The sequence below is a fragment of the Aspergillus terreus genome, genomic scaffold (genome assembly GCF_000149615.1).
Source record: "Aspergillus terreus NIH2624 scaffold_2 genomic scaffold, whole genome shotgun sequence".
Taxonomy (NCBI): Eukaryota; Fungi; Ascomycota; class Eurotiomycetes; order Eurotiales; family Aspergillaceae; genus Aspergillus; species Aspergillus terreus.
The window spans coordinates 1560152-1582604 of record NT_165925.1 but is presented as its reverse complement, the minus strand read 5'-3'; the positions used below and the strand labels follow the sequence as shown (position 1 = coordinate 1582604).

General features: G+C 54.0%; 8 protein-coding genes across 8 annotated transcripts; 4 read left to right on the top strand and 4 right to left on the bottom strand.

Annotated features, from left to right (window-relative positions):
- Positions 1-547: 547 nt before the first annotated feature.
- On the bottom strand, positions 548-1102 carry ATEG_01546 (tubulin-binding prefolding complex subunit YKE2; the record flags this gene model as incomplete). The annotated part of the gene is made up of 4 exons (XM_001208911.1): positions 548-601; positions 666-726; positions 787-982; positions 1042-1102. 4 exons carry the CDS (start codon positions 1100-1102, stop codon positions 548-550), a joined length of 372 nt encoding a protein of 123 aa, XP_001208911.1.
- Positions 1103-1547: 445 nt separating this feature from the next.
- On the top strand, positions 1548-3112 carry ATEG_01545 (AAA family ATPase VPS4; the record flags this gene model as incomplete). Its single annotated transcript, XM_001208910.1, has 4 exons — positions 1548-1846; positions 1947-2279; positions 2345-2795; positions 2891-3112. 4 exons carry the CDS (start codon positions 1548-1550, stop codon positions 3110-3112), a joined length of 1305 nt encoding a protein of 434 aa, XP_001208910.1.
- Positions 3113-4046: 934 nt separating this feature from the next.
- Positions 4047-8493, top strand: ATEG_01544 (putative ABC multidrug transporter; the record flags this gene model as incomplete). The annotated part of the gene is made up of 2 exons (XM_001208909.1): positions 4047-4962; positions 5045-8493. 2 exons carry the CDS (start codon positions 4047-4049, stop codon positions 8491-8493), a joined length of 4365 nt encoding a protein of 1454 aa, XP_001208909.1.
- A 1254-nt stretch (positions 8494-9747) lies between these two features.
- Positions 9748-11376, bottom strand: ATEG_01543 (uncharacterized protein; the record flags this gene model as incomplete). Its single annotated transcript, XM_001208908.1, has 2 exons — positions 9748-10240; positions 10478-11376. 2 exons carry the CDS (start codon positions 11374-11376, stop codon positions 9748-9750), a joined length of 1392 nt encoding a protein of 463 aa, XP_001208908.1.
- Positions 11377-11947: 571 nt separating this feature from the next.
- On the bottom strand, positions 11948-15753 carry ATEG_01542 (putative spindle-pole body protein (Pcp1); the record flags this gene model as incomplete). Its single annotated transcript, XM_001208907.1, has 3 exons — positions 11948-12182; positions 12241-15086; positions 15145-15753. The coding sequence occupies 3 exons, from the start codon at positions 15751-15753 to the stop codon at positions 11948-11950; spliced, it is 3690 nt and encodes a 1229-aa protein (XP_001208907.1).
- Positions 15754-16363: 610 nt separating this feature from the next.
- Positions 16364-18042, top strand: ATEG_01541 (putative regulatory factor Sgt1; the record flags this gene model as incomplete). Its single annotated transcript, XM_001208906.1, has 3 exons — positions 16364-16369; positions 16528-16629; positions 16687-18042. 3 exons carry the CDS (start codon positions 16364-16366, stop codon positions 18040-18042), a joined length of 1464 nt encoding a protein of 487 aa, XP_001208906.1.
- Positions 18043-18856: 814 nt separating this feature from the next.
- On the top strand, positions 18857-19471 carry ATEG_01540 (uncharacterized protein; the record flags this gene model as incomplete). The annotated part of the gene is made up of 1 exon (XM_001208905.1): positions 18857-19471. One exon carries the CDS (start codon positions 18857-18859, stop codon positions 19469-19471), a length of 615 nt encoding a protein of 204 aa, XP_001208905.1.
- Positions 19472-20342: 871 nt separating this feature from the next.
- On the bottom strand, positions 20343-21725 carry ATEG_01539 (serine/threonine-protein kinase; the record flags this gene model as incomplete). Its single annotated transcript, XM_001208904.1, has 4 exons — positions 20343-20931; positions 20999-21329; positions 21392-21482; positions 21546-21725. 4 exons carry the CDS (start codon positions 21723-21725, stop codon positions 20343-20345), a joined length of 1191 nt encoding a protein of 396 aa, XP_001208904.1.
- Positions 21726-22453: the final 728 nt, after the last annotated feature.

Genomic DNA, 22453 nt, shown 5'->3' with positions numbered 1-22453 from the left:
TATAGATGTGAAGGTGATTGTAGATGACGGGTGGGTTTATGAAGACATGAATAGTTAATTGGACTACGACGGAACGGAGCATAAAATACAGCATAAGACTTGAGAGTTTCCAAGATTTTATGAACGTAGACTATCATCGCTTGGTAATAAATGACGGCATGTTCATGCTATGTACAGTATTCTGCCAAGTCGCTGCAGATTGTGACAGATGTTCTGTTGGCCCAGCCACTTCGTACAACATTAACTATTCACATCAACAAAAGGGATGTAGTCCAGTCACTCTCCCAATACAACCGTTTTGAGCTCCGTCAGAGTCATCGGGACGATTTGAGCGGCCCGAGGGACTGTCCGGAGCTCCCTTTGTGACGCCTAGCTGTTCGATATAGATGGACAGCTATTGTTCACACCGACAAAGCACAGACGGCCTGCCACCCTACATGTAGACCATGCTGTTGGCCCCTGTCGGGTTCTCGAATGCGCGAGAGTTGTCGTCGACGGCTAATCAGGGTCGTTCGGCCACCCGCGATATTGGAACGCATTTCGGTACTCAAGCAGAGGCTGCGGCAGCCTGTTGCTGAACTTGACTTTGGAGTTGGAGAATCTGCAACGTCGTTAGATACTGTCTGTCTGTCCAGAAGGAAGCGTTTCGTGTCATAGTCACTCACTTCGGCTCGCTTCTTGTCGCTCTTCTCCTCGTTCTCTTTGATCTGGCCTTCGATCCGCTTACTATTGCAGTAATTAGCCACAGTTAGTTTTCATGTAGTTGACTGTAAATGGAAAGCATACATCTCCTTCTCGATGAACTCCAGACGACCGTTCACAGCCATCAATGCCTCATTTTTCTCTTGCTTCAACAGCACCGGGCCGACGAGCTTGTAAATGTTGGAGTCGTCATCCAGGGAGTTGAATTCCTTCTGGACACTCTCATTCTCCTGTTGCTGTGATTCGAGCTTCTGACGTGCGTCGACCAGACCTTCCAGTTCTGCGACACCCCACTGATTAGCTTAGGTAGTGGTCAGCTAGGACAACGGCTGTACGTACCGGACTGGAGTGTCTGGAACTCGTCGGATAGGGCCTGAAGCTGCTTCTGTGCGTCAGCCATGGTAATGATGTCCTATGTGGTTGATAATCAGGCTAATCGATGAGGTGGGCTGGAGGAATTGGCGGGGGAAATCCAGAGCGGCAGAAAAGCCGCTCAAGACGGTAAACAGGAACCTCCTCCGCCTTTCGCTCTCCTCCCCTCACTCATCCCGCCCTCTCCTCAACTTCGCTCCTTCACCCAGAGAACTCAATACAGCTGTATACCCCTATTTCGAATCTTTTTACGTGTGCTTTGTTGCTGCCTGTCGCGCATGTACATCCACATCCCGTCAGCTCGTTAGTTCCACTGCCTTCTGCCTTGTCCGCGAATACCATAGCAACGAGCCACTCCCCGCCTTTGGTGAATCCCTCCGATACGCCTTTCTTCACCACCTTTCACCCCCCAGAGTCCTTCCGCAACCCACATTGACAGCCATCGGTGACTCCTAGAGGCCATCCCGTCCATCATGAGTAACACCGATTTTCTGGGACGGGCGATTGACACGGTCAAGAAAGCCATCGAGCACGACAATGAGGGCGAGTACGAGAAGGCATACCAGATGTACTACTCCGCGCTGGAGCTGTTCATGCTCGCTCTCAAATGGGAGAAGAACCCCCGGTCCAAGGAGATGATCCGCGCAAAGACCGGCGAGTACATGGACCGTGCGGAGAAACTCAAGAATCATCTAGCCCAACTAGATCGGAAGAAACCCAGCGCTGTTGGCGCCAACGGGAACAAGGTTGCCCATGGGACTGGGAAGGGAGGGTACGTTGGCATCTTTCCCCCTTGCTTGGTTTCTTGTGTGGAGAGGCTATAGATTTACATGTCGAGGACTGCGTACTGATGGATGTGGTGACGGGTGCAGGAAAGAAGATGACGAAAACGAAGACGCCGACGCGAAGAAGTTACGGTCGGCCTTGCAGGGCGCTATCTTGTCGGATAAACCGAACGTGCAATGGGAGGACGTGGCTGGTCTCGAGAATGCGAAGGAGGCGCTGAAGGAGGCGGTCATCCTGCCCATCAAATTCCCGCATCTGTTCACTGGCAAGCGACAGCCGTGGAAGGGCATCTTGCTCTACGGTCCCCCCGGTACAGGAAAGTCATACCTCGCCAAGGCGGTGGCCACCGAAGCCAACAGTACGTTCTTCAGCGTTAGTAGTAGTGACCTGGTGTCGAAATGGATGGGTGAGAGTGAAAGGTATTGTGTTCTACTGATTTGCACTGTTTGGGTCTGGGTGCCGTTGCTGACTGTTTGCGCTGCAGACTGGTAAAGCAGCTATTTAACATGGCTCGCGAAAACAAGCCGGCGATTATCTTCATCGACGAGGTCGATGCCCTGTGCGGGCCACGTGGCGAAGGAGAGTCCGAAGCATCTCGCCGCATCAAGACTGAATTGCTGGTACAGATGGACGGAGTAGGAAAGGACTCCAAGGGGGTCTTGATTCTCGGCGCAACGAACATCCCCTGGCAATTGGATGCGGCTATTCGGCGACGATTCCAACGGAGAGTCCACATCAGTCTGCCTGACATGAATGCTCGGATGAAGATGTTCATGCTGGCTGTGGGCCAAACGCCATGTGAGATGACCCAAGCTGATTACCGCACGCTGGCGGAGATGAGCGAGGGCTACTCCGGCAGTGATATCAGCATCGCTGTCCAGGACGCCCTGATGCAGCCAATCCGGAAGATTCAGACCGCAACCCACTACAAAAAGGTATTTTTTCTCCGTCTACTCCACGCGTTTGTCTTATTGTCTTACTTGCATGGCTTTCTTACATAACGGGTTTTCCATCTGACATGTGATCCTAGGTCGTGGTTGACGGCGCCGAGAAACTAACCCCTTGCTCCCCAGGAGACCAGGGGGCCACGGAAATGACGTGGATGAGCATCGAAGCAGAGCAGCTTCTAGAACCACCGCTTGTCCTTAAGGATTTCATCAAGGCCGTACGGAATTCGCGACCCACCGTCAGCCAAGACGACCTGAAGAGGAACGAAGAGTGGACCAAAGAATTTGGCAGTGAAGGAGCTTAAGCACCGTTATCTATACCTCGGTTCTCCTGACCATAACCCGTACAGATAGATCCTGCATGGTCGGCAGGCCGATCGGGCCTTTCGGCTGTTCTCCTCTTTTAGTGGTGATGGTGATGCCTGGGTATGATTCACGTTCATATACACTTCATGTTCGGTGATACGTCCACCTCATTTTCTGTGTTTTCCATGAGCTTGGTGTTCGAAGCGTTTTCTTTGTTGATTTGACCGGGTGGCGTTTATGACTTGTCAACGTTGGAAAGACTGGTGCGAGGACGTTTTCTGTATGAGTTATCTTCCCTATGACGAAATCTGCATCGTTGATTCAGCAATCCATGAACCACAGTGATCTGAGTTTTGAATATCTTATGCCCAGAACAATCACATGCATGTTGATGAGGTGGTGGATAAGCTGACCGCGCGCCCAAAGTCTCAGAGGCGGGCCTGCGGACAATGAGTTATGCCGCCGCCAGGTAACTATTAATAATAATGGGGGAACCACAGAAAACTCTTTGAGGCGGATCGGAGCCAAGCCTGCCGAAGGCCGATGACTAACGCCGTTCCGGGGCTGACATCTCGGGACCCCGCGATTCCGGCCCTCCGATTGGCTGCGGAGGGCGACTATGAGCCACAGCCGTGGATCGGATCCTGGAGGACTTCCTTTCCGGGTGGACCCTTATCGTCTTCGCTTTGTCGGAGCGCTCGTTTCCTTGCATCCGATCCAGGCATACTTCATAGGTATGAGTCTTATTTATATCGCCCGGATCACCTCAGATTGTCGCCATGTGGATCTCACAACATCTGAAATCATCGCTATCCGGCCTGGTCAGCCTGATCTTATCTGACTGTGATTCTATACTTCATATAAGGACTTTCCCGTCAATCGATTCCATTCTTACCCCCACTGAGCCTCCCTGAAACACCATAGTCGGCCATCATGGCCAGCACACCAAACGAGAAGGGCTTACAGGGAGATCACCTGCCCCAGGACTCCCAGAACTCCCAATACTCCCATCAAGACCACTCCACCTCCACATCCATCACACGAACCTCCTCATCCGATGACACTTTGATGCAACCTGCCCACCCTCATGCGCCTTTCGACCCCGCCGAAGCCGAATATCTGACCCAGCTGGCAAGCTGTGACCAACAGCTCTCCCGCATTGCCTCCCGGGCCATTGCCCCAGGGGACCCAGCCTTGGACCCGGACAGCAAGGAGTTCGATCTGTATCAGTGGCTCCGACGAGTGGTTCACCAGCTGAAGGATGAGGGTATCCCTCGGTCCAAAGCCAGCATCTACTTTCGCGACCTCCGTGTCACTGGTACCGGTGCCGCCCTGCAGCTCCAGCAGACAGTGGGTGGCCTGTTCACCTCCCTGTTGCGTCCCCGGGAGACCTTCAATCTGGGTCCCAAGACGCCCAAGCAGATCCTCAAGCAGTTTGATGGTGTCCTCGACAGTGGAGAACTGCTGATCGTTCTGGGACGGCCAGGATCCGGCTGCAGCACATTCCTCAAGACTTTGTGCGGCGAACTGCACGGTCTACAGGTGGACTCCAAGTCCGATATTCACTACAGTGGTATTCCACAGCGGACCATGCAGAAGCAGTTCAAGGGAGAGATGGTCTACAATCAGGAGGTTGACAAGCACTTCCCTCATTTGACCGTCGGTCAGACCCTGGAATTCGCCGCCTCAGTTCGGACTCCCTCTGCCCGTACACAAGGCCTCTCTCGAGAGGAGTATTCCAAGCTGATGACCAAGGTGGTCATGGCCGTCTTCGGACTGACCCATACCTACAACACCAAAGTGGGCAGTGACACCGTGCGTGGTGTCTCCGGTGGTGAGCGGGAAGCGCGTGAGTATCGCTGAAATGGCACTGGCGAACGCACCGCTGGCTGCCTGGGACAACTCGACTCGTGGTCTGGATTCCGCAACAGCTCTGAAGTTTGTCCAATCGCTGCGGCTGGCCGCCGATCTGGACAACTCCGCCCATGCGGTCGCCATCTACCAGGCCAGTCAGGCAATCTACGACTTGTTTGACAAAGCAGTTGTCCTCTACGAAGGCCGCCAGATCTATTACGGACCTGCGTCGGCCGCCAAGGCCTTCTTTGAACGCCAGGGCTGGTATTGTCCACCCCGCCAGACAACCGGTGACTTCCTCACGTCTGTCACGAACCCCATTGAGCGACAACCCCGTGCCGGCATGGAGAACCAGGTGCCCCGCACCCCGGACGAATTCGAGGCCTACTGGCACAACTCGCCCGAGTATCGGGAGCTGCAACAGGCAATGGCGAAGCATCATGATGAGACGATTGCACAGTCGGAGGAGAAGTTGCGCGAGTTCCAGCAGCAGAAGCGCCAGGCTCAGGCCGATCACACGCGACCCGCCTCGCCATATCTCTTGAGTGTGCCGATGCAGATCAAGCTGAACACCAAACGCGCGTACCAGCGGGTTTGGAACGAACGTACATCGACCATCACCTCTTTCGTCGGAAACTGTATTACCGCGCTCATTGTCGGTTCTGTCTTCTACGGGACGCCTGCTGCTACAAGTGGTTTCTATCAGAAGGGCGGTGTGCTGTTCTACGCCGTGCTGCTGAATGCTCTGACTGCTATGACCGAGATCAACAGTCTATACTCACAACGGCCTATCGTCGAGAAACACAACTCATACGCCTTCTATCATCCCTCCACGGAAGCCATCGCTGGTATCCTCAGTGATATTCCCGTCAAGTTCTTGCTCGCTGTCGCCTTCAACCTCATCCTATATTTCCTCAGTAACCTACGGCGTGAGCCTTCTCAGTTCTTCATCTACTTCCTCATCAACTTCGTCATCATGTTTGTTATGAGTGCCGTCTTCCGTACCATGGCTGCCATCACCAAAACTGTGTCACAGGCCATGACTCTTGCTGGAATTCTCATTCTGGCGCTGGTCATCTACACGGGTTTTGTTGTGCCTGTGCCCAACATGCACCCATGGTTCGGCTGGATTCATTACATCAACCCCATCTACTACGCTTTTGAGATTCTGGTGGCCAACGAGTTCCACGGTCGCGACTTCGACTGTTCACAGATCATCCCAGCCTACCCCAACTTGCAGGGCGATACCTTTGTCTGTTCGTCCAAGGGTGCGGTGGCCGGTCGTGACAAAGTTAGTGGCGATGCCTATATCTGGGCCTCGTATGAATACACATACGACCACGTCTGGCGCAATTTTGGAATTCTCATTGCTTTTCTGATTGGCTTCTTGGCGATCTACTTTGTCGCTACCGAACTCAACTCGTCGACGACGAGTACCGCCGAGGTGCTGGTTTTCCGTCGCGGTCATGAGCCCCCGGCTTTGAAGAACGGCGGTGCCGACGACGAAGAATCTTCCTCGACTGATGCACCGGTTCCCGCATCCAGTGACGAGAAGGCTCAATCTGAGCTGCCTCCTCTGCCTCCGCAGCGGGACATCTTCACCTGGCGTGATGTGAGCTACGATATTGAGATCAAGGGCGAACCCCGGCGTCTATTGGATAATGTTTCTGGGTGGGTGAAACCGGGTACACTGACCGCGCTGATGGGCGTCAGTGGTGCCGGTAAGACCACCCTGCTGGATGTATTGGCACACCGGACGACCATGGGCGTCATCACTGGTGACATGTTCGTCAACGGCAAGCCTCTTGATTCGAGCTTCCAACGCAAAACCGGCTATGTGCAACAGCAAGATCTACATCTGGAAACATCCACTGTACGCGAAAGTCTGCGGTTCAGCGCAATGTTGCGTCAGTCGGATGCCGTGTCGAAGGAAGAAAAGTACGCCTACGTTGAGGAAGTGATCCGCATGTTGAACATGGAGGACTTCGCCGAGGCCGTCGTCGGTGTTCCGGGCGAGGGACTGAATGTCGAGCAGCGAAAGCTGTTGACGATCGGAGTGGAATTAGCGGCGAAGCCAAAGCTTTTGCTATTCCTTGACGAGCCGACTAGTGGTCTTGACTCGCAGAGCTCCTGGGCTATCTGCAACTTCCTGCGCAAACTCGCTGATTCAGGCCAAGCCATCCTGTGCACCATTCATCAGCCGAGCGCGATTCTCTTTGAACAGTTCGACCAACTGCTCTTCCTGGCTCGCGGTGGTAAAACCGTCTACTTTGGTCCTATTGGCAAAAACTCGCGTACCCTCCTCGACTACTTCGAGGGCTACGGCGCACGTTCCTGTGCGGATGATGAGAACCCGGCTGAATACATGCTGGAGGTCGTCAACGCAGGCACTAATCCGGAGGGCAAGACCTGGTCTGACCTGTGGAATGCCAGTCCCGAAGCCGCCGAAGTACAGCATGAAATCAACCGTATCCACGAGAGCAAGAAAGGCCAGCCAGAGCATGATCCCAATGAGATCCCCGATCCCCGTGAGCACGCCGAATTTGCCATGCCCATCATGAAGCAGCTTCCCACTGTCTTCCGCCGGGTTTTCCAGCACTATTGGCGGACGCCGAACTACGTGGTGGCCAAGATGATGCTGGGCCTGTGTTCCGGTCTGTTCATTGGTTTCTCGTTCTTCCTCCCGGACCATTCCCAGCAGGGCATGCAGAATCAGATCTTCTCGCTGTTCATGGTCTGTGCTATCTTCTCTTCGCTCGTGCAACAGATCATCCCCCTGTTCCTGACCCAGCGAGCGCTGTACGAGGTGCGCGAACGCCCGTCCAAGACTTACTCCTGGTCCGCCTTCATGATGTCTTCCATTCTGGTTGAGATCCCGTACCAGATCGTCATGGCGGTCATCGTCTTTGCCTGCTACTACTACCCGGTTTCCGGCGTGCAGAGCTCCTCCCGACAGGGTCTCGCTCTGCTCTACTTCATTCAGTTCTTCGTGTATGCCAGCACCTTCGCCGACCTGGTCATTGCCGCTCTCCCGGACGCGGAAACCGCCGGTGCCATCGTGACCCTTCTGTTCTCCATGGCTCTGACCTTCAACGGTGTCATGCAGACCCCCGAAGCCCTCCCCGGCTTCTGGATTTTCATGTACCGCGTGTCGCCGTTCACCTACTGGGTTGGCGGTGTCGCCGCGACGCAGATGCACGGCCGGCCTATCCAATGCAGCGATGTGGAGCTGTCGATCTTCAACCCGCCCAGCGGTCTGACGTGCGGGGACTACATGGCCAAGTACATGTCCGTGGCGCCGGGGTACCTGCAGAACCCCAACGCGACGCAGGACTGCTCATACTGTTCGCTGAACACAGCGGACCAGTATCTGGAGAGCGTGCATATGCCGTGGGACCAGCGGTGGCGCAATTTTGGCATCTTCTGGGCATACATCGTGTTTGATATTGCAGCAGCGGTGGCGTTGTACTATTGCTTCCGGGTGAAGAAGTGGAACTTTAGTTTTGGAAAGAAGAAGTCTGCTTAGATAGACTATAGATATAGACTTTTATTAATTAATTCTAGATTCACACAAATCTCATTTGAAGTGAAGTGACTGCCAGTATGGGACAATGGATCAATTGGAATTTCATATATGGACGTGCGCTAGTCTATTGCATGGGATTCATTTCGTAAATCATAGTCATCGTAGAGTTGCGTCGAGCCACGCGAGTTCATATAGATGCCGTGACTGCGTGATTAGGAGGTGAGGAGGACAGGCTCTGATTTCCGGAAGAGAGACCTGGGACCCTCATCAGCCATGTCAACAGTCGCTTGACGGTCTTTGGTTCGCGACACAGCCAGTCATGAATTCGGCTACCAATCGCCCAGCCAGCTGATCCATCTCGGCTGCGCAGCTCCCTCTGTGAAATCTCCCTCTCTTCACAATACCGTGGCGTTTCCGGCTGCTGCACCCCCATAAGAGGCGTCATTTCATCCGCGGCACCCTCGCCGACATCGCTGGAGACCATCTCCTGGCGCTGACACCAGCGCCGGAACCAATCCGCGTACGCATCTTGATCCTCGCTCGTGGGGAGCCGGGCGTTGACGACCAGCACGACCTTGCGGATCCCATCGACCTCCGTGACCTGTTCGACGATGCCGCCATACCGGGTTGCGTGTCGGCTAATTATGCCGCGTTTGGCGTTGCCACGGTCAGCCATGGCGTGCGTGCCGTCCGCGTGGTATTCTTCGTGCTTCCATTGTTGGGTTCTTCGAACGATGAGGGCTGATATTCGGCAGGACTAGATAGGTTTAGTAGCGGATCTAGTGAGAGAGATATAGACGAGATATAGATGTGGGAGCGCGTACCTGGGCTATCAGGGCTAGGGCACAGGTGAGTAGGACTGTACCGCACAACACCAGGGTGCACTTGTCGTAGGGGGAGAGTCGGTGACGCGCGTGGGGGAGATGTACGTGTGCGGCCTTTTTGTAGTTGAGCGGTACCGCTATGGCCTGCGGGATCTGGACAAGAGCCAGGCCAAGCACCAGATAAGCTTTGGGGGTGCATTGGTGAATCGGGCCGCTCAACCGCGGGACACCAAGCAGCCAGTTGCTCATCAGGAGTACAGAAAGAGGAGTGAAAGATCCAAGATGGCCATACTCGACACTACTCTTCATGGCTATGCTATGTATAATTGCTGTATACCTACCATACTCCGTACCTTATGTGCACGATATACTCCGAGGCAATCGACGCGAGCACCAGTCAGAATGGCGGCCGCCGCCCATGTGCCCGCCATCACTGCGCTGACTGGCTGCGGGGCCCACCTGCCATCTGCCAAGACCGTTTAGGGTTGATATTAAGCTTGAACGGGAATAGCTTCAGCACGCACCAGCCGTGATCTCCGGTGTTTACCCCGAACAAGGCCTCGTCCGTGCTAGACCCTTCGTTCGCCGCCATCGCGTCTGAAACTAGGCCTATCTGGTCCATGGAAAGCAGCCAGACAACTAGTCCGCCTCGACACGAGAGTCTGACAGACGCCGCAGGACGAATCACTTCGCCACGTGCGCCCTCCCCTGCGAGCATCGCGTTGTAGCGCAGCTCACTTATGCCATGCCTGGCCATCCGGCTCCCTCCTGGGCGGTCCACGTATGGGTAGACAGGGGCTACCACAGGCACATCCGAAGACCTTCCCCCTCCAATCGTCTGCGCAATCCATTCTCTGTCTGTGGGTACGCCGTCGAGGCCCGCGGAACTCGGGCCAGGTCCCACTGACATGCTGATATCATGTCTGTGTCGGACGTTAGTGCGGGTCATTTATCCTCGCACGAGTGACTTCTGTCCAGACTGGGCAAGTGTGCATGTGCTTGTGGTGCTGTCCTTGCGTGACGGTGTTTGTACAGTGCGTTTCCATCCGGGAGGGTTCATCCTGCTTTGCTCGGCACTGCACTGCGCTGCTGTGCTCACGAATAATGGAGCAAACTGGAACAATATCCCGCGTATGGAAGAGTACCATTCAACATCATACTCCGGATAAACAATGGCATGGTTAAATGACCAGGACGGAGACAACCTCACGTGGGATATTTCCGCCGACGTTAGTGAAGCCAGCGACAATTGGCCAAACAACCTAACTATCCTCGCAGTCGTAATCCCGACTAGTCCACGCTGACCCAAGCTTCCCAAGCTTTCTTCCAGCCTTAATAAAGCCCCAAGATCGCCAGGGCCAAGAAGGTCGACCAGACTTTCTCCTACGCACTTCCTCCCCTCCCTCCAGACATCAACAACACCACCACCATCACCGCTAACATGCTCTTCCTCCACGCCGCCACCACCGGCGACCTGGCCACCCTCGACACCGAATACCGCAGCAACCCATCCCTCCTCACAGCCACCGACGCCGCCGGCCGGACAGCCCTCCACCTCGCGGCCCTCCATCGCCACGCCGCCGTCCTCGAGCGCCTGCTGACCTACGGCCTCGACTCCTCCCTCACAGACGCCCGCGGCCAGACCGCCCTGCACATCGCCGCGCAGCTGTCCGACGCCGCGACGGTCGAAATCCTGCTCCAACGCGGCGCCAATTCGTCCATCCGCGACCACGACGGAAAGACGCCCCTCTTCTACGCCTACCAGCATCACTCCCGCGACGTCCTGGCCTGTTTCCTCAAATACACCCCGTCCTACGCCACCGAGTCGCAGTGTGGCCTGACCCCCGAGATTATCCTGCGCGCCGGCGCCGGCAGGAAATGGACGCCCGCGCCGCCGACTATGAACGTCCCGGCGCAGGGTCGTCGGGTCTGAGATTGGGGTAGGTCGATGCGTCGATCTTGGGTTCGGGGGGTTGGTACTAACGTAGCGTCTTGAAGGGTGAATACTACGTCCGATCGGACATAACCACTGCACACCCGTCAATAGCCGGTGCCCCATCACCTTGATGGTTGATTGCTGGCATGCGGCATCCACCTCAGAAGAGCGTCCCCTGTCGACTCGCAAGATTACGCCGACTTGCAGTCCCCTGGCCAATGGCACGGTGCATGACCCGGTGTACGTTGGCGCATACTACCCTGAATGGGTGGACGAACTCACGGGATTATGATATTACGACTCTGTGGCTGCTTATGTATATACTTGCATTAATCTTCATTGCATGGTCTCTGCGCTAGTTCACTAGCACAACACATAATGTTTGTTGATCTAAATATAACATCGTACCCAAGTACATTTGGGATCCAGATGCTACTTTGCGTCTACTCCCTGCCCAGATAGCAATCATATATGGCAATTTGACATCTCTCGTGGTTCTTGGGATCATACGATCAACTAATCATCCAATAACATATATGCAACGGGCTGCAGCCCAGTACAAATCACCAGCCAAAACAAACGCCGGACGGAATCACAAACCACACCAGAATGTACATACATGCACGGGGGAATCTCGGGGCATTCCACGCAACGGGAAGCCGGAAACAAACGATCAAACATTGCACAGTACAGCTCATACCGACACCTTGCTCGACCCATCGCGTCTCTTCAACACCTCGCTCTTGGCCCGTTTCAGGCCCTCGCCCAGCTTCCGCGTCTTCTTCCACTCCTGGCCCATCCGCTGCATCCGGACGATGGCCCGAACCATAGAAACGGCCGTCTTCAGCTTCTGCCGAGGCTCCCGAATGTTGTGGCGGTCCCGTGGTTTGACGCCCATCTCCGAGATCATTCGTAGATCCGCTTCGTTGCTGTAGAAAACGAGTCAGCCTGACTTCTATAATCAAGTAGAAAAGGGGGGGCACTAACCAAACCACCCGAACTCGCTCGCCAAGTTCCATCAAACCCTTGCTCCAAGCCAAATCGCGGCGGAACTTCTCCTCGCGCTTCAACCGAGCCCGCAGCCAGATGATTTCCTTGCCCAGGCCCAAGATCTCCTTGTCATGCCGCGTTTGCGTGTCAGACCTGGCCCCGGCCTTTTCCACCACCTGGTTGTAGCGCTCCTGAAGCGCCTCAAGCTCTTTCATTGCCCTCTCTGCCTTTCTTGCGCAGAACGCACGTTCCTCGCGGATCCGGCGGACTTGGGCCTTGAACTCGTTCAGACGGGCATCTCGCTCCGACACCTTCAGTGCGAGCGACTCAGCTTCAAGTGTAGACGATTTGAGAAGTTCGTGGAGGTCGCGCTGGTCCTCTTCCCTCATCGCAGCCCGTTCGAGGTCACGATTCTTGGTTTTCAGGTCCCGTAGAGCCCGATGCGCCTCCGAGAGCTGCTTGCGCAAGCTTCGCAGCTCTTCATGAAGCTTATCAGAAGGCGACGACTGGGGTGATCGCGTCTCGAACTTCTTCATCAAAGCGTCATGCAACTCTCTTTCCAACTCAGCAATCCGTGACTTGTAATTACGCACGGACGACTTCTGCTCCGCTTCGCGCTGTAGAAGCACCTTCTCTCGCTTCTTGGCTTCATCTAGGTTGTGCCGCAGCAGCGAGAGATCTGCATTGGTCGATACATGATCAGTATCAGCGAGAGGCTGCTGTTCAAGAAGAGCCTCGAGTTCCTGTATACGCCTCTCATAACGCTGGAGCTTGCTTTTTGACAGGGTAAGCTCCCGGTCTCTGCCGCCCGCCGAGGCCTGGAGTTTGTCTTGTAGTTGGTCAACCTCTGCGGATAGGCGATTCTCCTCAGCAGTAGCTCGCTCAATCTCCGAGTTCAGTTGGTTTTCGAGGCTTTCCTTTGCTTCTAGCAGGGTCGATTTCTCGTCCTTCAACCGCTTCAGCTCCCCTTCGAGCCGTAATGTCGTTTTGCGGAGCTCGACCTTTTCGCGATCAAATCGGGAGGTGTCGTCGACCTGGTTTTGAACTTGTTCAAGTTGGCTTTGGAGTTCATCACGCTCGGCTTCTAACTCGGCTGCCGAGGTGCGGAGGTCATGCAGTTCAACATGAGCATTGGCCAGCTGGTCTCGAAGTTTTTGCTTCTCGGTGAGCAGCTTCTGGACCTGGTTATCATGATCAGAGCCCCTCTGCACCCTCCCTCGAGCAATTTCCTTCTCCTCGTCGAGGCTTGCCTGCAAGACCACGATTTCATCTTCCAGACCCTGTATCCTTTCCTTCAGAGACGTCTCTGTCCGTCTGGCAGAGCGGAGTTCTTCTTTAATGGACAGCAGCTCTGTTCGTTGGTCATCAATGATTTGTCGTTTTGAAGCAAGCTCATCATTCAGCTCCTTCACCTGACGGCTCAAAACCGCCTCGGAGTTAAAGTGGCGAGCCTTTTCACTGTCAATGACCTCTTGGAGTTTGGACTCTTTGCCAGTAAGCGTGTGTTCGACTTGTTCGAGCTTCTCAATCGTGCGCTTGAAGCCAGCGGCTTGGTCTTCGGCTCGATCCTTCTGATGCTGCAAGGTGCGCTTTGCACTCTCCCATCGGTCTTGCTCGAGTGCAAACTGGCCTTCTTTGTCCTCAATCTCATGCTGCAGAGATTCGATTTCCTCTTGCAGCCTCTCGATCTCCTCCCTGTACTGAGTTCTGATGCTATCTGCATCATCCAACGCTCGCTGCCTTTCGTCCTCAAGCGCCAGCTGAAGCTCTCGGGCTCTGGCTTGGGCTTTCACGAGATCTTGCTGGAGGCCACCGGACTCATCCGTCAAGGCGTAGTGCCGTGTCTGAAGAAGCTCCTTTTCTTCCGTCCGGCGTTGAATCTCATCAAGAGCCTGCTGTAGCTGAGCATGGATTTCTTCACGCTCTTGTCGCACCATCTCCAATTCGCGTTTCGCCGCTTCCGCTTCCTCGTGTTGTTTGTGCCCTTCGCTGTCCAGGCTTTCCCGAACACTGCGGTACTGCTCTTCGAGACGAGCTTCATTGTAGGACTTTGACTCGAGCTCGTGCTTAAGCGTATCATTCTGTTGATGCAGTTCTCTGAGCTCTTCCTCCAGCTTCGCCGCTTTCTCCTCGAGCTGACGCGTAAGGCCTTTGGTGCTAAACGATTTATTCGCCATTTCATCGTGGAGCTCCTGCAGGTTCTGTTCGGCTTCTTCCTTGGCCTGTAAAGCCTTGCTTTCAGACTCCCTCGCCTCGCGAGCTTCCGACTTGGCTTGATCCAGCGATTCTTGTAGCTCCTCCATCTGCTCCTTCGCGCGCTGAAGCTCACTTTCAAGCTCCGAAAGCGCATCATTCTCCTTTCCATCTCGGTCCTTCAATTCTTCGATTTCCTCGTCACGCTCGTCGATGATCCGCTCCTTTTCTCGCAGCGACGCTTCCAAATCTTCGACTTCGTCTCGGAGCTTCTCCACCTCCTGCGACTGGTTGTCCCTGGAATTGCGTAGGGCCTCCTGTAATTCCTTCACTTGGCGATCCCGCGACTCGATTTCTTCCCGCATCAAGTCCATCTCTCGTTGGATCGTGTCGTCGGTTTGTCTCCTTCGTGATTTCTCGCGGAGTTCTTGGAACTGTATGCGATATGCTTCTAGGTCGCGTTCCGCCTGCTGTAGACTCTTCTTGTACCGAGAGATGTCGCGTTGCAGGGTCAATTTCGTGACTTTGAGCTCGGTATTCTCTTTCAGCGCTGCTTGGTTGTACGCAGGACCAGCCCTCTCCAACTGCTCCTGAAGATAGTGAATCTTGAGTTTCAACCCAAAATTGTCCTTGTCGAGTTTGTCGATTATCTATGTAAAGTCAGCAAACCGTCTTTCATCACGCAATAGATGTATTGGAAGAGAACACCTTTTCTTGTTCCTTCAAGGTCATCATATTTTGACCATCGTTGAGCACTCCACCCCCGTCGCGCCCGGGCAGTCCCGGCAGAGGAGTACTCTGCACGCTACTGCTGGCCACCTGCGGCAAGGGTGTCGGCTGGTCGTCGGTCGCGTCCTCCTCATCAATATCGGTCATATCCATGCCTGGCAGTACAGAGGTGTTGCCATTACTCCGGTAGCCGGATCTGAGGTACGCTGGGGTTTTCGGAGCGCCGGTCCGCGCCGTCGACATGTTTCGGAGGAAATTGTTCTTTGTTGCGCTCTTCATTAGCGGCGTAAATTCGCCTTTGGGAGGCGCGGTCGTCGGGAGCGTTTGTCGACTGTTAAACGCGCTTTTCGTGGATTTGGGACCGGAGCCGGCACGCGGTGTGTTGAGCTTGAACCCGCCGGAACTGCGTCTGCGGTCATCGCCGAGCGTTTTCAGGATATCTTCATCTTTAGAAGGCGTTTGGAATGAGTTTTCCACCGAATCAAGAGCGGACAGGTTGTGTCGTCCGACGCTGCGGAAGCCGTTGGTCAGGTACGTCGCGTTGCCATCGACTTCGGTGCGCGGTGTGTCGATGTAGGGATACGCCATTGTCGCGCGTGACGCGATGGGAATACAGGTAGATGCGGTCGTGATTTATCGGGGGGATCCCAAGGCCATCACCATGCATTCATATCGGTCTCGCCTGTGTTTTCCGGCGCGTGTGGCAGAGGGAATGGGGGGAAGAAGTAAGTATGCGGAGGACGTGTTTTGGGCGGTGAGAATCCCGTCCTCGTTCTTGTTGACATCTAGCCCAGAACGGTCTAGCGCCGCAGTCACGAGCGTTCGGGCCGGCAGATTCGCCGCGGATGAAGTCATTAAATTTATTGCACAAGCGGAATCGAGCTCCTTCTCAAGGGCACGATCCATCCGATTTTCTTGAGGATTCGTCATCCAGCAGACATGGCGCCTATGTCGCAAGAGGACCTTGAGTGGTTCAAGTCCACTTTCCGTCCCATACCGAAACCCGAACTGCCAGATGATTCTGTCGACTACTCGATCTACTATATCCCTACCGACCCCGCCCCCGCCGTGATCGATGAGGTCGCCGAAACGCGAGCGCGATTGGTAGACGTGCAAAAGACGGCGGCAGAATTGACTAAGGAGTATCTTAAGGATTACATTTGGCAGCGGGAAGGCTTCAAGCTCGAGATTACGAAAGATGACGGTACGTCTGCCCATCTGCATTCGACCCTGTGCAAGTCGCATACTGAGTACCGATGACCAGGGATCACTTCATTGCGCGGGCGTACGAACTTTGGCGACTCGATTGAGGATGAATGGGTCATTGTATACTTGCTTCGTGAGTTGACGACGAAACACAAGGACATATGGGTCAAGGTTGTAGACAGCGATGGTCAATTTCTGCTCGTCGAGGCTGCAGGAGCCCTCCCTGCTTGGCTGGAACCCGACATTGCCGATAACCGCGTACGTTACGACTTCGATCTATCAGCATGACTTTGTATATGCTAACGACGGGTTTAGGTATGGATAAACCAGGGTAAACTCGTCATCATCAAACCGAAGAACGAGAAGAAATCCAACGTCACCGAGAAGATATCGCTTGCTGAAGCCCAGAAAATCATCATGGAGGAACCAGGACGTCTGATGCGATCTACCATGATCCAGGAGGAGGCTTTCTACCGTCTACGGAACTACCCGAAGCAAATCAGCGAGAATCTCCATTCCGCCATGATCACCATCCCTCGAAAAATCGCGTTCCTGCTGCATCAGAAACCGGCCTACATCTCCCCCGCGGTGGAGGCATTCTACCTTAGAGACCCGATCGCCTTAAGGCCCCTTCGATCCAAAGACCCCGAAAACTACATATTCAAGCCTGAAGACTTCGTTACAGTCAGTGTGCGATTTACGAGAGTCGGCTACGCTCAGCTCAAAAGCCAAGATTTTCCAGCACCCAAATCCTGGATTGGACACCTACCTTCCAAGGATGACAATAAGGCATATGAAAGAGCGGAGATGGGGATGAAACTGTCATGTGGTTTTGAAATGCTCCTTACTGACCCTCAGAATCAAGACAAGGTTCTGGTGAGAGAGATGAAACTCCTTCTGGAAGACGTCGATACCGGGGATGAGTCCCTCCCTACTGATGCAGAGATCGACTCATGGGACAAGCGGGAAGACGATGAAAAGTGGCTTGATATCAGCTTTGAAGACCTCGATCGGGAGTTGAAGGGTAAGGGTAAGGGCAATGAAGCAGGGCAAGCAACGGGTGCCTTTGGTGACGCCAATGCCCAAGAAAACCTGCAACGCATTGTGGCACATTTTGAGAAGTTCCTCAACGATGAATCAGCCGGGTTTGAAGGGGCTGACTTCATTGATGATTATGGGTCAGACTCGGATGAGGAGGAGCTGAGCAGCGACGATGGCGAAGATAAAGAGGCCTCTTTCGATGACGAGGAACTATCAAAGATGATGAAAGAGATGATGGGTATGCCATCAATGCCTGGGTTGCAAGGCTCGTCGCAGCCATCAATGTCGCGCAGCCGAATCCAAGAGCTGGATAATGATTCCGATGACGAACTCGAGCAAATCCAAAAACTGTCAAAGGAGATGGAGGCAGAGCTTAGAGGGACAGGAGCCCTCGACCTAAATCAGGCTCGAAGCAAGTCCAAAGGCAAACAAACTTTGTCCGATGGAAAGTCTGGAGAAAGCCACGAAGACAATGACGACGTACCCGATCTTGAAGGTGAAGACATCGACATCAATCTTGCAAAGAATTTGTTGGAAAGCCTTCAGAGCCAAGCAGGCGCAGCAGGCCCTGCGGGTAATATGCTTTCCATGATGAATCTGCGCATGCCTAAAGATGACCGCGGCCGGTGAGGAAGTAGTGGTCCGGTTAGGAGCACCACGACAGGACACGGAAGCGAAGAAACCCATGATTGATCGCCTCCATCTTGATGACGCCAAACGCGACAGTTATGGCTGCGTCGGGGGGTAGCCACATTCGTTGCTCATGCCAAGGACTGACGTGATCACTACCTAGGCGACGAGTATCTCCTGTTTGGCAGATCATCTTGAACCAACGTAATCCGTACTAGGGCTTATGAGAGTCTACCTTACTATCGGCCTTCGTCGATGTGGGAGACTGGCTGGGACGCTATTGCGGAAACCGGGACAGTAGCCGATGCACGAAGGGCAGTCAGCCCATTCCAAGTCAGCAGATCGAATCCAATAAAGTCACAAAACTCAACCTGAACCCAATAAGAAAGTGAGCACGATGCGTGGCTGTAGACGAGAACATTCTGTTGCTCTACGAGAATTCCCGACTTGTCACGGGAGACAGACCCCGATAAGGGATTCCACGTGATCTGCTTATCTTATCAAGATCTCCGCACGCCCTCCTGCATCGCCTTCGCCCAACTTCTGTTCCCCCTCTTTCTCCCCTCCTCCTCTTCCGAGCGGATTCCAGGCAGGCAGAGTATCTACAACGCTGCTGGTCTCGCTCATTTCCCTCGGACAGGACTGACTCGAAAAGAGGCCCCCGCGTTCTCATCAGTTCAACCGAATTGACAGTGGCAACTACTCGGGGGGACCTCTCACCGGGCTAGTATACGGCAATTCCTACAGCACCTGGTGTTTTACTGCTTCCCTGAAGGTCATCAGAGCTGGATCTTTTGAAAAGATCCAAAATAGTATGGCAAGTCCGGCACATTGCTATTACTGTTTCGAGAGCCTCGCGGCATCGTACAAGGGTCAGGAGCCTCCGAGCCTTGCCGTTTTAGAAGAGCTCTGGGAGAGACATGAGCAGTTCAAGAAAGTTGCCGCCCTTCAGGACAGCGATGAGTCAGTTTCTCTGGGGGATATCGATAGTCAAAGCCAGCAGATTGTAGACGAAGACGATGGCGAACTAGATACGAAAACTCGCCCGCAGGCGCTCAAACTCCCCAGCGTCAGTCGTCTTCAAAGCCAGTCTTCCCCGGATTCCAGCTCGTCTACCACTCCATCCATTGCATCCAACAACTCGTCGCACTCTCAGCTGTCCAGCTCGACTTCCATCACTACACCCAGCTCGCAGGCCACGCAGACTGCGCAAAGGGACCGCCAGTATCCGCTCTTCGTGACATGGAATACTGTGTCCAAGAACGGTCACAAATCGCTTCGTGGATGTATCGGTACATTTGAGGCACGCGAGCTTTCTGAGGGTTTGAAGTCCTATGCTCTTACTTCGTACGTATTCACCCAAATTCAGGACTTCACAGATACCTGCCACCACTGGGTCCGTCCCTCCATACTCCAACCGACCGGCTGACAAGCTTCTAGCGCATTTGACGATACCCGTTTCTCGCCGATCCCGGCCTCGCTCTTGCCCTCCCTCTCATGCTCACTAACTCTTCTCGGATCGTTCGAACCCTGCACTAACGCCATGGACTGGATCTTGGGAGTGCATGGCCTCCGTATCTCGTTCATTCACCGCGGAAGACGCTATGGAGCGACCTACTTGCCGGATGTGGCCGTGGAGCAAGGCTGGACCAAAGAAGAGACCGTGAAAAGCCTGATGAACAAAGCCGGCTGGGACGGATCAAATGAGAGCATCTCAAGAAGATTCCTCAGAGGAAGTTCTAACCCAAGTCATACGTCGAGCTCGTCCAAGCCATGGGAGCAGGTGTCTGACTTCCGTGCCGTGAGATACCAGGGCTTGAAGGCTTCTGCCTCTTATGCGGAGTGGCAGGAATGGCGCCAGTGGGTTCTGTCGCTGGACGATGGCAGTGATAAGCACTTGAGCCCGTCGGCGTAACACCGGTTTGATACCACTTCAAAGTTGCTAGTCACGTCTCATGATAATGGTGTCTACGAGAGGCAAGGCGTTTTGTCTATTTCGGGGTTACATCTAAGGAGTGTGTATGTGAGAATTACACAACCCTTAGCTACATACTTCATTGTTTATAACTAGGAATGGTTTTTCGAGGATCCTAGTCTTGGTCTTCTAAAGAGTATGCGCAGGGTGGTATCCAGCGTTGCGTGTCCAAGGCTGAGGGAGGATTGGACAGCCACATCCGCCACGGCAAGAGTCAGAAGTCCAATAGAACGCATTACTGGTCATGTCGAATCATCAGAAATATCCGGATTTAATCAAGCATACCAAAAGATCCCAAAACAATATTGTAATCTGGTATCTTCCCTCACTTCTTCACCGTCCTACTCCACAAGCCTGTGACCACCTGCTTGACCCGACGCTCCTGTTCGCGAATCTGCTCCTCCGTTTGGCCCCGTGCATTGCTCCGACTATCGATCTCCATCTGGCCATCATGGGAATATTCCTCGGTGATCTCGCTCCCGTTGACTCGTTCAGGTTTCGGATCGATGCTCATCACCCCGTCCATCATGAGGCCGCCGCCCTCGCGAAGTTTATTGATGGCCCGTACGGTATCGATAGCTTTGTGGAGGGTACGGCGGGCGTTGAAGTTCTTCTTCACGGTGGGGAGGAGGTCCTGGCCCGAGCCGGTCAGATCGGCCGACTGGTCGTACGGCGGGTTGACCCAGACGTGCTGGAGAGCTTCGTGCGCGGTCATGCGCTTGTCCGGTTCGACGGTAAGACAGCGCTTGATGAAATCGCGGGCGCTCTGCGACACCCCGCGCCAGTACTCGAGCGGCGTGAAGGAATAGTCCGCGGCAAGGATGGCCTGCATCTCTTCCAGGTTGGAGTCGCGGTCAAAAGGGGTGTATCCGCACAGCAGGAAGTATGTAATCACTCCGATGGCCCAAATATCCCTGTGGTGTGCATGAGTTTCCGTTCCCTGTTCGCAAGACGGAAACAGAGGATTGAGGTTGAACTTACACCGGCTTGCCGTGGCCGCTCTTCTTGAAAATCTCCGGGGCCATGTACCCCGGCGTACCACAGGTCGTTGTCAGGACGTGAAACTGTTCCTCGTCCATGATACGGGAAAGGCCAAAGTCCGCAATCAAAAGGTCAGCGTTGTCCTCCGGAGTGCGAAAGAGCAGATTCTCCGGTTTGAGGTCCCGGTGCACGATGCCGTGGTCATGCAGGTAGGCGACGGCGGACAGAATGGCGCGAATGAGGTCCGCCGCGTCGGTTTCGAAATAGCTTCCTTTGCGGCAGATGCGGTCGAATAACTCGCCCCCCAACGCCAGATCGGTCACTAGGTACACTGTATCGACATTAGCCGCAGCTCGCATATTCAACGACCACATGGGTGGGGGGCGATCGCACAGTTGTTCATGGTTTCGAAATAGTCAACCAAAGTCAGGATGTTCTGATGGCCCATCGACACTCGCTTCAGCACTGCGATTTCGTTGCGAACCTAGAATCAACCAATCCCCCGTGTCAGCCCAGCGCCGTCAGACACTAGGAGTCGAGGAAATACCATGTGCTCACGTCCTGCCATCAAGCGCTTGTTGATCACCTTCGCCGCATAATACTGGCCCGTGTCGATATGTACACATTCCTTCACGACCGAGTAGGAGCCCGCTCCTAGTGTCTTTCCAGTTTTGTATCGGCAAGGTTGGACCTTCGGTCGCTGCTGAGCTTGCGCCGGCGACGCCATCACGGGAGGAACCAGGACGAATCGACTGCGTATGTATACTGGGTCTCAACGAGGATATAGTATTCGAGTTGCGCACAATCAAGGAGCGATAAAGGTATGTGTGGCTTATCGCGACAGGCTATCTTCTTCGCGATCGGTTAGCCAGGAAATACAGATCCAGGCAACAGCGTAAGGCGTTCTGGCAAGAGAATATTCTCCCGCGGTAAGCTCTAAGGAGTAGGGAACGTACCAAACGATCAGGATAGATCACAAGGGTGCGTATCACGTCTGATAAGCCTTTGAGGTTAGCGGAAGTGGTGGGATTGACCGTGGACTGCGGGGTTGTTGGTAGCAGTCCCTAAGCGTGCGAAACCCCGTTGGAACGGCGCTATGGATCTATGGACGTATATAATGCAGACGAGAACAAAGGATCAAGAAGAAGAGAAGAGGATGGGTGGGATGGGGGAGGAGAAAGGAAAGGGGAGCTGAGTGAAGAGGGCCAGGCACCCAGCTGAGTCTGTCTTCGTTGGCGGGGAGGCGCTCGGATTAATCCATGGACGGCTTGGTGGATACTCCATCGGCGGATCTTCGTATATCAAGTCAATAGTCGGGAGTTGACCCATTTTTGAGCAGAAGAAAAAATAAAAATAAAAATAAAATAAAATAAAGTAAAATAAAATAAATAGGTATGAATACCATAGAGAGTCAACTTCATTCAATTGTACAGCCCTGGATATATATACGGTATA